The sequence below is a fragment of the Poecile atricapillus genome, chromosome Z, assembly GCF_030490865.1.
Source record: "Poecile atricapillus isolate bPoeAtr1 chromosome Z, bPoeAtr1.hap1, whole genome shotgun sequence".
Lineage (NCBI taxonomy): Eukaryota > Metazoa > Chordata > Aves > Passeriformes > Paridae > Poecile > Poecile atricapillus.
The window spans coordinates 127,195,441-127,208,165 of record NC_081289.1 but is presented as its reverse complement, the minus strand read 5'-3'; the positions used below and the strand labels follow the sequence as shown (position 1 = coordinate 127,208,165).

General features: G+C 35.4%; 1 protein-coding gene across 4 annotated transcripts in view; it reads right to left on the bottom strand.

Annotated features, from left to right (window-relative positions):
* PDE4D (phosphodiesterase 4D) overlaps positions 1-12,725 on the bottom strand; it is a 313,752-nt gene that overhangs the window by 95,184 nt on the left and 205,843 nt on the right. For all 4 annotated transcript variants that reach the window (XM_058864345.1, XM_058864348.1, XM_058864346.1 and 1 more), the window contains one exon: positions 5,599-5,790. In XM_058864345.1, coding sequence (XP_058720328.1) covers positions 5,599-5,790 — 192 coding nt within the window. The remainder of the gene's footprint in view (positions 1-5,598; positions 5,791-12,725) is intronic.

Genomic DNA, 12,725 nt, shown 5'->3' with positions numbered 1-12,725 from the left:
CACTTAGCCAGAAAAACAGCACCCCCTGCCAAAAAAAAAAAAAAAAAAGCCCACAAAACATTCAAGTCCCTTTTTACAAAGTTGCTTTTCTTCACACTGCTCCCATCCTTCAGTACTGCAGGCACACAAAATGCACATGTCTTCCCTTCCCTCCACTGCAGATCAGTGTTGCAAGTTCAGGGAGTAGTGGTGTTGTGATGTACCTGAAATCCCAGCTAAGAATTGGTTTTGGTACCACATTTTTAAGAACATGCCATCTGTGACTGAAAAGTTGTAGGAATTAATCCTGTTTTGGTTGTAACTTCAGTAATAACTTTTTATTGTCCTTCAAACATACATTATTTCCAGAGGAGGGAAGAAAAAAAGCCTAAAACATTAAAACTGTTTAAAGGAGAAGTGATGTGTTTAACAGCTGGGATCTGTGTTTGGAAAATAGTAAGGTTTTAGCAATCTCACACAAAACCAACAATGATTCTGTATTGGTTGAAAGTAAATAAAATAAATTTGCATTTAATCAACAAAAATTCTCCTCTGAATAAAAAAACAGATAAAGTCTTCTCAATGCAAAAATGCTTTCTTTTAGTTTTTCAATATAACCTATTTCCTTATCAACAAACAAAGTTAACACAAGTTTATTATTCAACTTTAATCTAGCTGCATTCTAAGTTAAGTCCTTTGTTTTGAATTCCACCTCTAAAATGTGTCAAACAACCAGAAAGGACAGAGTCATCTTTTTATTTTCCAAATATTTTTTTGTTTATAACTCAAAAAAATATTGTAAGTGACTTGCAAATGACTTAGATTAATTTAAGCTGCAACCTGGAACTTCATTTATGGATCTTAAAATCAAAAAATGCAAAACACAATGAATCAAAATATTTGCCTGTTTTTCCTGAAGTGATGTAGGTACATTTCTTTACATGAAGAAATAAATCTCTCAAGAAATTTAATGTACTTTTTAAATTAAATATTGTTTCTAAGCAGAGTCACACATAGAAAATGCTTCTCAAAAGATCTTTTTAGAGTAGGCTGGACTTTGAAGGCTAACTGTCAATTTTCAGCAAGTAATACCCATGATACAGTAATATGAGAGATTCCTAGAAAAGAATATGATACATCAAAAGGAATTTCAGCTGCAAGTTTTCTGGAGAAAAGACAATTATTACTAATTTGTTAAACTGAAGTGCAATTACTCGTCTCAGTAAAAGCATGTCTTGTCTGCTGTCCTAGAATCCTGGCTGTCTTGAAAAAGGTGGGTGTTTTCTCCATAACTTAAGATTCATAATCACAATATTTTATTAATAAAACCAGGCCTTATTGGCTCAGAAACAAAAGAATAAGCTTGCCTTAGAGGATGAGAATATATATGTTCTGTAACTGTAGTTATAGGAAAATGTCCTGGAGTAAACTTCATCTTCTTGATATTTCTTTTACCACAGACAGTAGCAGAAGGATGCTGCTGTCTTCAGAAGTTACTATCAGAGTATCAGTAGGTTGTCCAGCTCAGGGAATGGGTGTATGGTGGCCATTTAGCAGATCACCAGACCAGTCACCCTGCAGTTCCCCACAGCCAGTATTCCTTGGCTGGGTTCTGCTCCTTTAATGCATGCAAGCAAGTTTTAATAGAAACAGTTCTAATAGAAATAGTTTTAATAGAAATCAACAAATTTTGTGTAATAATACTAGCTGAAGCTTATAGTGATAAGCTGGTGAAGGAAAAAATGCTGAGCTTTTCTAAAGAAGGCTGTAAAACTCCCCAGCAGCTGCTTTTTTATGAGTGAGGTTCAGTTGGCCAAGTCCTGAGAAGACCAGGATCCTGTGTCTGAGCTGTATTCTGAGAGCTTGTGGAAATGGGAGGTCTTAAATGAGAGGTCAGAAGATGTCTTCTTACACTCAGAATGGAGCTTGGACAGACCTGTCTACTGAGAATGTCTTGGTCCTCTGGTCTAGACTGCTACCCTCTGCTCTGCTTTTTCAGAGTCACAGGGGGATTATACATGTTCTCAACCTTCCGAGTGGCAAAAAACATGGGCTGTGATGCTGCAGTGGACAGCTTATTGGCCTTTTTTTCTAGGAACCTGTTTTTTAACCTGACTAGGACCTGGGTTTTGCTAAAACAGAACTTCTCTACTAATTCAGTCTCTTGCTCCATTAACCACAATAGTGATCCCTTAACAAGAAGGGCATAAAAAGTGTTATCACTTCTACATCTTCCAGCATTTGAAAGTTCTGGGCAGCCACAGCAGTTCAAACAAGCATTAAGTAATCAGGCCACCTCAGCAAGACATCCACTTAGCTCTCTGCTTCACTAGTATCTTCAAATATAGGCCTGACAATTTTTCCAATAATGATTCTTTGTACTGCTGTTGGGAACTTTTGTTGTTGTTTTTGGTTTTGTGGGGGTTTTTTTTCCTATTCTTTATTCTCCATCCGTTTAAACTTGTTTCCCTGTCTTCCATCACAGATCCTGAACTATAATTCTTCATATTGTCTCACTACCCCCCACTGCCTCCGTAACTTCTTTTTCTTTTGTACTTTCTTATCTCAGCTGGAAATCCCACAGAGAGACTTCACAACACACGTGCTCATGTGCCTTGGACCTTGCATCTGCCTGTCTAAACTCTTTGCCTCTCCAGTTCACAAACTTCAGCAGCTTTTCCTAATCTCTGTATATAACCTCCATGTCCTGCTTTTATTATTCTCAAAGACCATGTTATTTCTTCCATGGGATAATTGAAACAATGTTACTGACCCCCATTTCTCCATTTTATGTGCTTTTCCTTTCTTGCACTCAGCTGCATTTTCTGCTTAACTGTACCCATAATAGTCCCAAAAACCTCCTCTCAACAAAGCAGCCTTGAATTGATCCTGTCTTTTTATTCTTTCCCACAACTAATTCATCAAAATATACTTCGGATTTTCTGATTTTAAAAACCTTTCCACCTGTCCCTTCTCTGCTCTTGTTTCTTTACTTTCCATCCCAACTCCCTCACTGTCTCTCCCTTTTCTGTCTCTGTGAGGTTTACTGTTTTGAGCATAGTGACTTGGACTGTATCTTCTCCTGGGGATAGTATCTGACTGTATTAATCTCTTGGTTATCATCTTATATTTTGACTTGATAAATTGTTTGTAGCAGATCCCATCTTTTCATTTCAGATTTGCAAACGACTGAGCACAACTTGTTCCCTTCCTTAGCTGGAGCTGCATACATAATAAATAATGACACGATGAATTCAGCACTTTAGCACTGCCATCCACTGGCTGTCTTAACATGACATTCCACATTTGACTAAATCTTTGAAGTATTGTTTTTGTTGCTAGTGACTGGAATGTATTACTGTAAATTCAGTATTTCAGAGTGACGGAAATGCCAGAATTCTTTATGTTCTATCAGTTACAAATACAAGACATGTGCCTTTTGCTTTGTCTTTTTCTTCACTAAGTGAAATATTGAGGCTGGTTGAAGAATATGGAGATCTAGATTAAACTGCTATGCACAATTAACTGACTTACATTACCTGAATGATGTAGATATTTTGTAATATATATTGCTCATGTTTAAAAAACAAACAATATTTAAGCACGTATATAGATGCACAAGGCAAACAGGATAATTTGAGACTAACCTAAGATTTGTGTACCTCCCCTATCAACCCTTTAATCTTCTATCTCATTTTGTAAGGTCCTGAATCAGAGATGTTTCTTTATTTAATAATATTCATTTGGTTTCCTTTCTATAAGCATACTCAGTTTATGGTTGAATACACACATAAGGACTTTCATGACTTTTATTTTTTATTCCTTGCTATTTTATCTTTTTAAACTTTCCCCTCTTTTATTCCCTTTCTTTCATTCACTTAATTTCTGTGATACAGCCAAGCTTATTATAATTAGACTTATTGATAAATGATGATTATTCCATCTGAGAACAACTTGCCTTTTACATTTCCTAATGTGCTCCCCTCCTAAACAGTGTCAGGAATATTTACCTTCTTAGTACAAAAGTTCATCTGTGACAATGGACTTTGAAAATCTATCAAGATGTGAGGTCAAATAAATTTTATATGTAAATCTGTTTCCAGAAAATTTTGAAAGGAAGAATAGAGAGGGAAAAAAAGGGGGAAAATGTGTGCTTTTTTCAGTAATTATACTGTTTATCCAATTTACTGCCATGTGCTGAAATATTACCCAAAATTCTAGGAAATGAAGTGGATTACGAGTTCAAGGATGAAGCACTAATTGAATTTTTCATTGAAATGACTCATCTAAGCAATGCAGTCAGCTGGATTGTCCTCCTGAATGTAAAAATCTTTACAAATGTTATCCTGGTACAGGTACCATACTAAAAGCTTGAATCTTCTCCCTCTAAAAAAACAGGATATCTGTCAGATTTGCTGGAAGGGGGATACTATTCCCAAGAAAAATACATTTTTTTGATAATGAAGCAAAATGAATTGCTCTTTTTCTAACCCATTTTGTCTCAATAAAAACTGGTCCCACTTGACACGAAGCTTACTGAGTACTTCAATCTTAACTGAGTCATAGACCTTCCACTAACCGTCTCTAAAGACAGGAATTTTTCTTATATTGACACTCTACACAGAAGAAGAGCTATAATTAAACAAAATAACAGTTCTTAAAGTTATATAAGCTGAAAAAAATAGGAGTGTTCATTTATGACTTCAAGTTAAATATCAGCTGTAATTTCACTCATGAAAACCCTGATCCCTTTCTGTGCCTACTCTTATTTTTCAAAGGCAATATCTGTTGGTCTTTGCCTCACTAAAAAACAGCATTCACTGTGGCATTCTGACAAGCCTGATCTTTTATTTTAGATCTATATTTGAACCATAAACACCAATTTGGCCATGAATTTGAAGCCATTTAGGAAAAAAAACCCAGCCAAACAGAAAAGAGTTATTAATTTCTCCTACTTTAAAGTGAAACATTTTAATACTTTTGGCATCTTGAAAATAAACAGAGATTTGCATCTGACTTCCACTACACATGGAACCTGGGCTCCACACATACTTGAAAAGCATGACTCACTAGCAGAAAATACTTCACAGAATAGTGACAGAGATCAGAATTAGCTTAAAAATGTCTTTTGTTAGAATTTTGTCTTTTAGTTGAGAGGGTATTTGAAATGTTTTTTTTTCTCTCTCTCAAATATATTATTTTCTGCCAGTTGGTAAATCTTTTCTCTAAAAACCTAAAAGACTCCAGTTGTAAAAAAATGGAATCTATTTCTTAAAATAATAAAGAAGCATACATTGAGTTTGCATTGTTTCTCTTGAAAATAACTTTAGGAACACAAAATAGTTCTCCTTAGTGTTTTAGTACACAGTATTGACTGTCATTATTATTCTGTCAAAGCTAATAGAGTGCATAAACATGTCAAGTACACCTTCATGATATTCTTCAAAAAGCTGCAGGAACAATTATAATCTTCATTAAAGAAATAAACAAACAATTTTCCATTCCTTCACAAGTACAAGTGATTACAGTCTGATTAAAAAAAAAAAAAAAATTATTGTGGCTGCAAAAATCTTGATATTGGACAAATTATAGACTAGAAGTATTTTAAAAGGTACTTACATATCACTGGCAATGGAGGAATTCCTGGACATGGACTTTGGAGACAGATCATAATCACTGTCTGACCGGTAAAGGAAAGACTCCCTACGTTGACTGTGAACAAAATTTGCTTGAAGAATGAGTCCTGACCCAGGACTTGTCATGGGGTCCAAGGGACTTCGTCCTGATGATGTACCATTGTCTACATCGAAGCTGCAAAAAGAAGATAAATTGTTTCTATGTTATTGACCTAAGAATTTTAAAATTTAAAAAACACACTTCCGACAAATTATCATAGCTAATTGCTGCTTGATAGTAATAGAGAAATAAAGACCTGGTCATGGCCACTGCTATGAAAAAACACAAGTTGCACAAGAGAGATACTTCAAAATTACTGAGGAACAAAACAACTCCCCAAGTCTAAAGAAAAAGAAAATTGGCAGAGAAAAATCCTATATTAGAAATCCAGGAAACCTTATATTTCTCTGCATGTAGGGTATCCATGAGCTCTACACCAGAGGAAACATGATGTTTCATTAATTTCTTACTCAGTTCCCATCTCTCCTGAGCTGGACACCAATTATCCTGACTCCCACTGCTAAGGCAGCTGAGGTCTTTTTACTTATGGAGTACCCAATCCTAATATTTTGTAACTACAAAAATATTTCTAGTACATACTTTATCTTGTCCCAGTAAACAAAGTGCTGTGTGCTGGGTTGGGACTAAAACATAGGTGTGTGCTTGAGCACATCTGCCTGCATTAGATTTGCTGTTTTACAAACAGATGGAAGCAGTGAATCCTTTGTTAATGGCCAAGCAGCAGAACCTCTGTAGCCACTTGTGTCTTTGAACCACACAGTTTAGATTCAGCACTTTTGTTGTGTTTGGTATGAAGAGTGGTAAAGAGGCTTATCATTCTTAGAGAACACTTTTCTCATGAGACGCTGAAGGACGAGGGAACAGAAAGAAAGAGAAGGAGAGTGTAGATTCTGTTTTACATAGACTAATTTTTCCACAAAGGGCTTTGAAAATCATTGCAAAGACCTTGAACGGGAGTCTGCAAACAATTAAACACTGGCACAGGGTGGGTGGTGCTGAGAGGACGTGTTCATGGCAACCTGTGTTGCTTGACAGCCCAACAGCTGCATTTGATACTATATGGAGGCTTTTTGCAGCGTGTGGCTTCATGTTTGGATGTCCTGTGGTATGCAATCTGAGAGGTTACAAATGTGTGGGTTAGCAAGACTAAGTCTCTAGGTTCATTTGCTAGACTAATGGGGACAAAAATAACACTGGTAAAGCATTTAAGAATGAGAGATGAATAGAGGATCTTTCATATGATTTTTTAAACATAGATAAGTGCTAGCACCATATTATGCATTTTTGCTGAACCCGTGTAAAGTACTCATTTTTAAAATGGTGTTCATTTGAAGGACACCCACAGGTTTCCAGTTACAGCTAATGACAGCAGAAAAGATGCAGTGTAAATCAGCTGTTGATTAGACTTCAGCCCAGCACAAGTGTCACAGCTGGTACATGCTACTCTGAACCAGCTTATTTTATCTCCCATTGACTAATGGTTTCAATGAGGTTGCCATTTCAATCCTTTGCTAAATGCTGACAGCATTCCTATGACCATTTTTTCCCTTTGTTAAATGAACTAATCAAAGAAACATATATTGCTTATTTTGACACATGCACACTGCCTGACAGAGGCATAGATTTTTGCTTCATGATTTATTTCATTGTTTATTTTTTACTTTACACGTATTTTTGGACCTGCAAGATTACTGCCACATTCAGACTATATTATTTTCTTCGTATTCAGCACTTACAGTTTGAATGTAGAAAAGCAAATGTAGTTGGCTTGTTTGTTTCTCTTTTAAATAAAATAAATGCAGAAAATATTATTTAAAAACTTCAGGAGAGTATAATAATTTAATTATCTTTTCCCTGTAGTTTTTAGAACAATTACCTGTCAGTAAATTCAAGAACATACACTTCTTCCCAGGACTGATTAAATTTGATTATGCCTGTATACTTTCTTCTGTGTCTTTAAATGTCCTACTGCATATCAGCCTCAGACTAAGAAAGCTTAAACCATGAGACACCACATGAGATCTGTACCTCCAGCTTCCTAGGTGATCTTGGACTGTCTGGAGCTCCTCTTTGCCTTTCATTTTTCCCATTTGTTGCATCTTTGTGATGACTGAGATTTGCTCACAAAGAGTATGTGAGAATGTATTGGAAAGGTCAAGATACTATGAATGCTACAATAAAATGTCCTTTGCAGTTTGTAGTGTCATTTGTTCATAGCCACAATACCATTATTATTATACTATTATACTGTTATACTATTTCCTGTAATCAATCAATACCTTTTAGCTTGAATTCCTAAATATTGCAGGAGCACAAAATAATCACAATACTAATGAAGGGTTTAGCTCATCATATCCAGATTTCCTAAAATTTATATTTCATTGCTTGAATAACTTCCCCTTTAAACAGCTTCAGGAAAACAGATTCCTAATCAATACATAGTCTGTATATTTTGTTTTTCTATTAAAAGCAGGAGGGCAGATAATTCCTCCAATTTTAGGAAAAACAGAAGATTGTTCTCATTAAGACTAATTTCTGCAATGGCAGTATAATTTCAAATATATGTAAGCTTGCCTGGGAACTTTAAAACAAAACTTAAAAAATGGATATAAGTAAATGAAGATTAATATAAACCCCGCTCACAGGATGGAATTTTTGAATAAAGAGTTAATGCTAAATTGATTTATTTAACGGTGGACTTAAATATTCAATTGAATCAAAAATATTTAGTGGGATTAAAGGAATATGGTTTTATTTGCAGTTTTGTTTTATTTTTTTCATCTCCCTTTTGTGAACATCATATGAATATTATAAGACCAGTCTTGTTTCTTCCAGCCAGAAACTATGGCAGGCTTCTATGAGTGATTTCACTTTCAGATTGTAACATGGTGAATTTTTAAAATTTAGAAATCTTTAAGGTAGAACAGGAGTGTCAGCAGCAGTTCTTTGGTTTGGATCACCAGGCAACAACAAGCTTGTGCAATATAAATTTTATCCTGTTGTACAGCGTGGTGACCACTAGATGGGTGTAAAAAGTAAAAAACAAGATCCAAATATATTGGATGGATTGCCTCGGCTGTTCCAAGAAAAAGTCTTTTCTGAAAATATGCATCAGGATAAAAAAAATCTCAGTTCTACAGTCAAAGGGGAGTGTGAATACAGAACTGTTTTGTTCAGAAACCTATGTTTATATTAAAAAGCTTCTGAAATGTTACAGTAGTTAAGTGTCTTTTTTAGATCTTTCTGAGACATTTGGCAACACTTTCAGATACAAAAGCTTGTAGAACTCTAAATCAAAAGATGAGTTATTACGATAAAAATCATACAAATTTTTTTGCCTGATTCACAAGTCTTATTTTTAAGAAGCTGTACTTCTGACTACACTGTATCAAAATAAGAGAGAATCAGAATGGAGAATTAAACAATCTCACACCAGTTTTTTTCTCTTTGTTGTTGCACACACTGAAAAAATCAAAAGTTTAAGACACAAAATAGGATAGGCTCTTTAACTTGCCTGAACAGAAATTGCAAAAAGACAGCTGTGCTTGCTTCATATTTATCTTTTCATTCTAAGTTTTAAGCCACATCATGAATTAGAAAAAATAGAGAAACATAATGATCTTAATAATATTAATGGAAGTTGTTACTAAAGAGGACAGGAACTCTTTTGTTTTCATTTCATAGGCAGTAAGTAGCAATTTAAAGACAGAATTTACACCATTGCTCTGCAGCCAGCTCTGGGAACTTCACATAATGCATGCAAACTGAAACTGGTGACAGGACCAGTTGGCACAGACATCACAGAATTTTATATGTTCAAAGAGCTTTGCAGCAATTCTGGAGATGCCAAAGCCCTGAAAAGTCAATGATAATTCAGCAACTTTTGTGTCTGCATTTTGACAAAATGTTTTAAGGCATTAGTGGATAGTGTTTATCTTTACAGCCTGCCTTATTCAGTGTTCAATGCTAACAAACTTGACATGAGCCAAAATTCAAAGTTTTTTTCTTTGTTTGGCTATTCATCTTGTTTGCACTTCTTTCCCACTTTCTGTCATCCAGGCTCTGTACTAAGATGGGGACAAAACTCAGTGATTTATAAACATTCACGGCTGATCTTTCCTGTGCTCTTAATACAACAAGTACAAAAAACGCCAGAAGCAAACTTTAGGAAGATTATTAGAGATTTGCAGGACTCTGTGGCAAGAATAGGAGAGGTTCTGAATCCTGATCCTGAATCTTAGGGGCACTTCTTCATTGTTAATGACTGCACAGCTTCTTAGAATATTGAAAGAAACCATGCACTTCCTTTTGAGTCCCTAACAAATGGTTTCCTAGTCTCTGCAAGGCTGCTGAACAAAAAATGTGGAGGCCTGTATATAAAATACAGACTTTATTTGCAAATAAGGCTGCATGGAAAATCGTGCTGTTAGTTTTCCTTAGTACTGAGAATTTAGCAGGAATCCTGCAGCATTTTGGGGGGTTTATTTTCTTTAGTTTTTAGAGGAATATGCAACAGTAGGAGAGACAAGGAAATAAATTTCACCCTCAAATGAAGAACTTACTAGACTTTTTAAGAATGCAAATTGTGCTCCTGCTATTCCTCTTTAAGTGTGTTCCCACTTTCATCTTATCTTGGAAACTACAAGGGAGGGAGAGCCAAATTAATTGAACCTCTTGGGGACACCTTATCTTTTAAGGCCATCCTTAGCATTACAGAGGGACAGGCAATTTTTTTCCCCCATCAAAGGAGTCCATTGTCCTAGTGTCAAGCAATCTCTCCAGCCATCTGTGCTATGACCTATATACACATCTCATCGCCCTCACTTCCAAGAAGTCATGTCCTGTTTTTTCACCTGGTAGCACAATACCAATATCACACAAAATAGGTGCATTTTGTATATAGCAGCTGTAATTCACTGAAATTATCACAGAAGACCTGCCCTGCAGCAACTCCCTTTGAGCAGGATCTAATTTAGAGAAAAAGCAAGGTAATGAAACTATAAGGTTCCAAGGAAAGGGTAAATTGTTTATTATTTGTGCCCCAGGACAGGAGCCCATCTAGGGGGAAGGAGGCCTTAGCAACTGGAGAAAGGGAAGGATTGGATGCTGCCTTCAAAAGCAGAATCTGAATTTATTGCTTGTATTGCTTCAGATTTAAATAAGCAGTGGGTCACCACAGCTGATGACATGCACCATTAATATAGAGGATTGTACAGAAAGGTCACAGTGTGCCTGTATCTAAGATTGCTTGGTAGGTCCTTGTGATTTCACTTTGGCCTTTTTATTGCTTATTAATAAACTAAGTGTTAAATTGTGACAACAGCTGACTTGGGTGTCTCCTTTTTTCGCAGGCATAGCTATCCCTGAGTGAGAAATGAAAATTTAGAATTTTCTTTATCATAAAGAAATAAGTTGTCACTAGTCTGCTCCTGCCACATGTTCCCAGAAGATTTTAGATGTTGAATAGGTTAACCTGCAGCATCAGAATAAAACCAAGTAAAACTAAATCAGTGGATTTATATAATTGAATAGCAGGCTAATTCTTTATTTCAGACCTTTCAAAATGCTTTCTTACTGACAGAGTCTACCCAGTTATGCAGAAGAGTCCACATCTTGTTTTCTCCTTTCTTTCTGTCTTTTCCCTCAAGACTAGTTAAAATCAAAAACCAACCAAACAAAAAAAACCTCTCAGTAAAACGAGGGAAGGAAAGGAGAAATACTTTTATTGATATTTTAGAAGTAATGTAGTACCTACTCTCCACATTTGAAGAAAAAAAAAATTTATATGTGAACTGATCTTTTTATTTTCTTTGTAGCAAATTTAAGAAAACTTGTTGGCTTCCATTACTTAAAACATTTCTAGTCAATTGTAACCAAATGATATTAAAAGAAACATATGATCTAAATCTGAATTTTCACGTACCACTGTAGAATTCAAGCCAACTATCTGGTTGTGGCTTTGAGTTTCCAGTTCAGTGATTCAGAAAGCAAGCCCTATGATTAACTCCATATTTAGAAGTGGTGTGGTTAGATTTTCCAGTATCAAAATTCCAAGGAAAAGAATAAAATGTGACATTTCATGCCTTTTTTTTTAGCAATAGAATTTGGCTTTTGCTCTTGGCATAACTGTTTTTACAAACATTTGAGTGTCAAAGGCTTAATATTAGATCTAAAATTACTAGACTTAGTATTAAAAGCCCAGGAAAGAATCTAATAGAAGATGTGTAGGACAAATAAAACAATGAAGCAGACTGGTTTGTAAGAACTGGTCAACTCAAACATGTTAACAAAGGAACTCCAACTATCTATTTATCTTCTGTGTCATGTTTTTCTAGTAAGCATCTCAGGAAATCCAATTCCTCAAAACAAACTGCCTTATGTTTTGTCATGAGGTTTCCAAGCAAGGAGTTTCCTGTGATGACTATTCAATTTCTTTGGTACTTTAGCTTTGAAGAGTTTCCTGGTACTCAGCTGAAGATGTGCTTTCACTTCACTTCATTATTCTTAATTATACCTCAGTGGTCTATCCATTTGGAATGAAACACTTTTTAAGGCACCTATTAAATCAAACTGCCTGTTGTGCTTAGCCTTACTATCTCAAAGCTATGCCATGGGATTCCTTTGTTATTCCTTTTATTTTTTCCTCAGAGAGAATATCATCCCTCACCTGGTAAGTCTCATTCTCTAAACTTGGTCCTTGGAGTGACATTCTTTCTGCTAATGTGATGCTCAAATAGAATGCCAGATTCCAGATCTTATCACATGGATTTGATGTTTTGAAATTTCCTTGAAGCTGAAATAGTTGTCTTATTTTAGTATAACTACAATTCAAACAGGAACCACAAGAGAAATGAAATGAAAAATAATTTCCATGAAGTGTGGTAATCTGCTCATGCTTTTACTAAGTCTAAGTCACTTTGTGTCATTCTTCTGATCTAATAGACCTATGGGATTAATATTCCTACTTTCAGTAACAAAAAAAGTCACCAAGACAGTAACTCTTTTACCCAATGCTTCTGTAATCTCTGTGGCAGCTTGAGATCTGAATG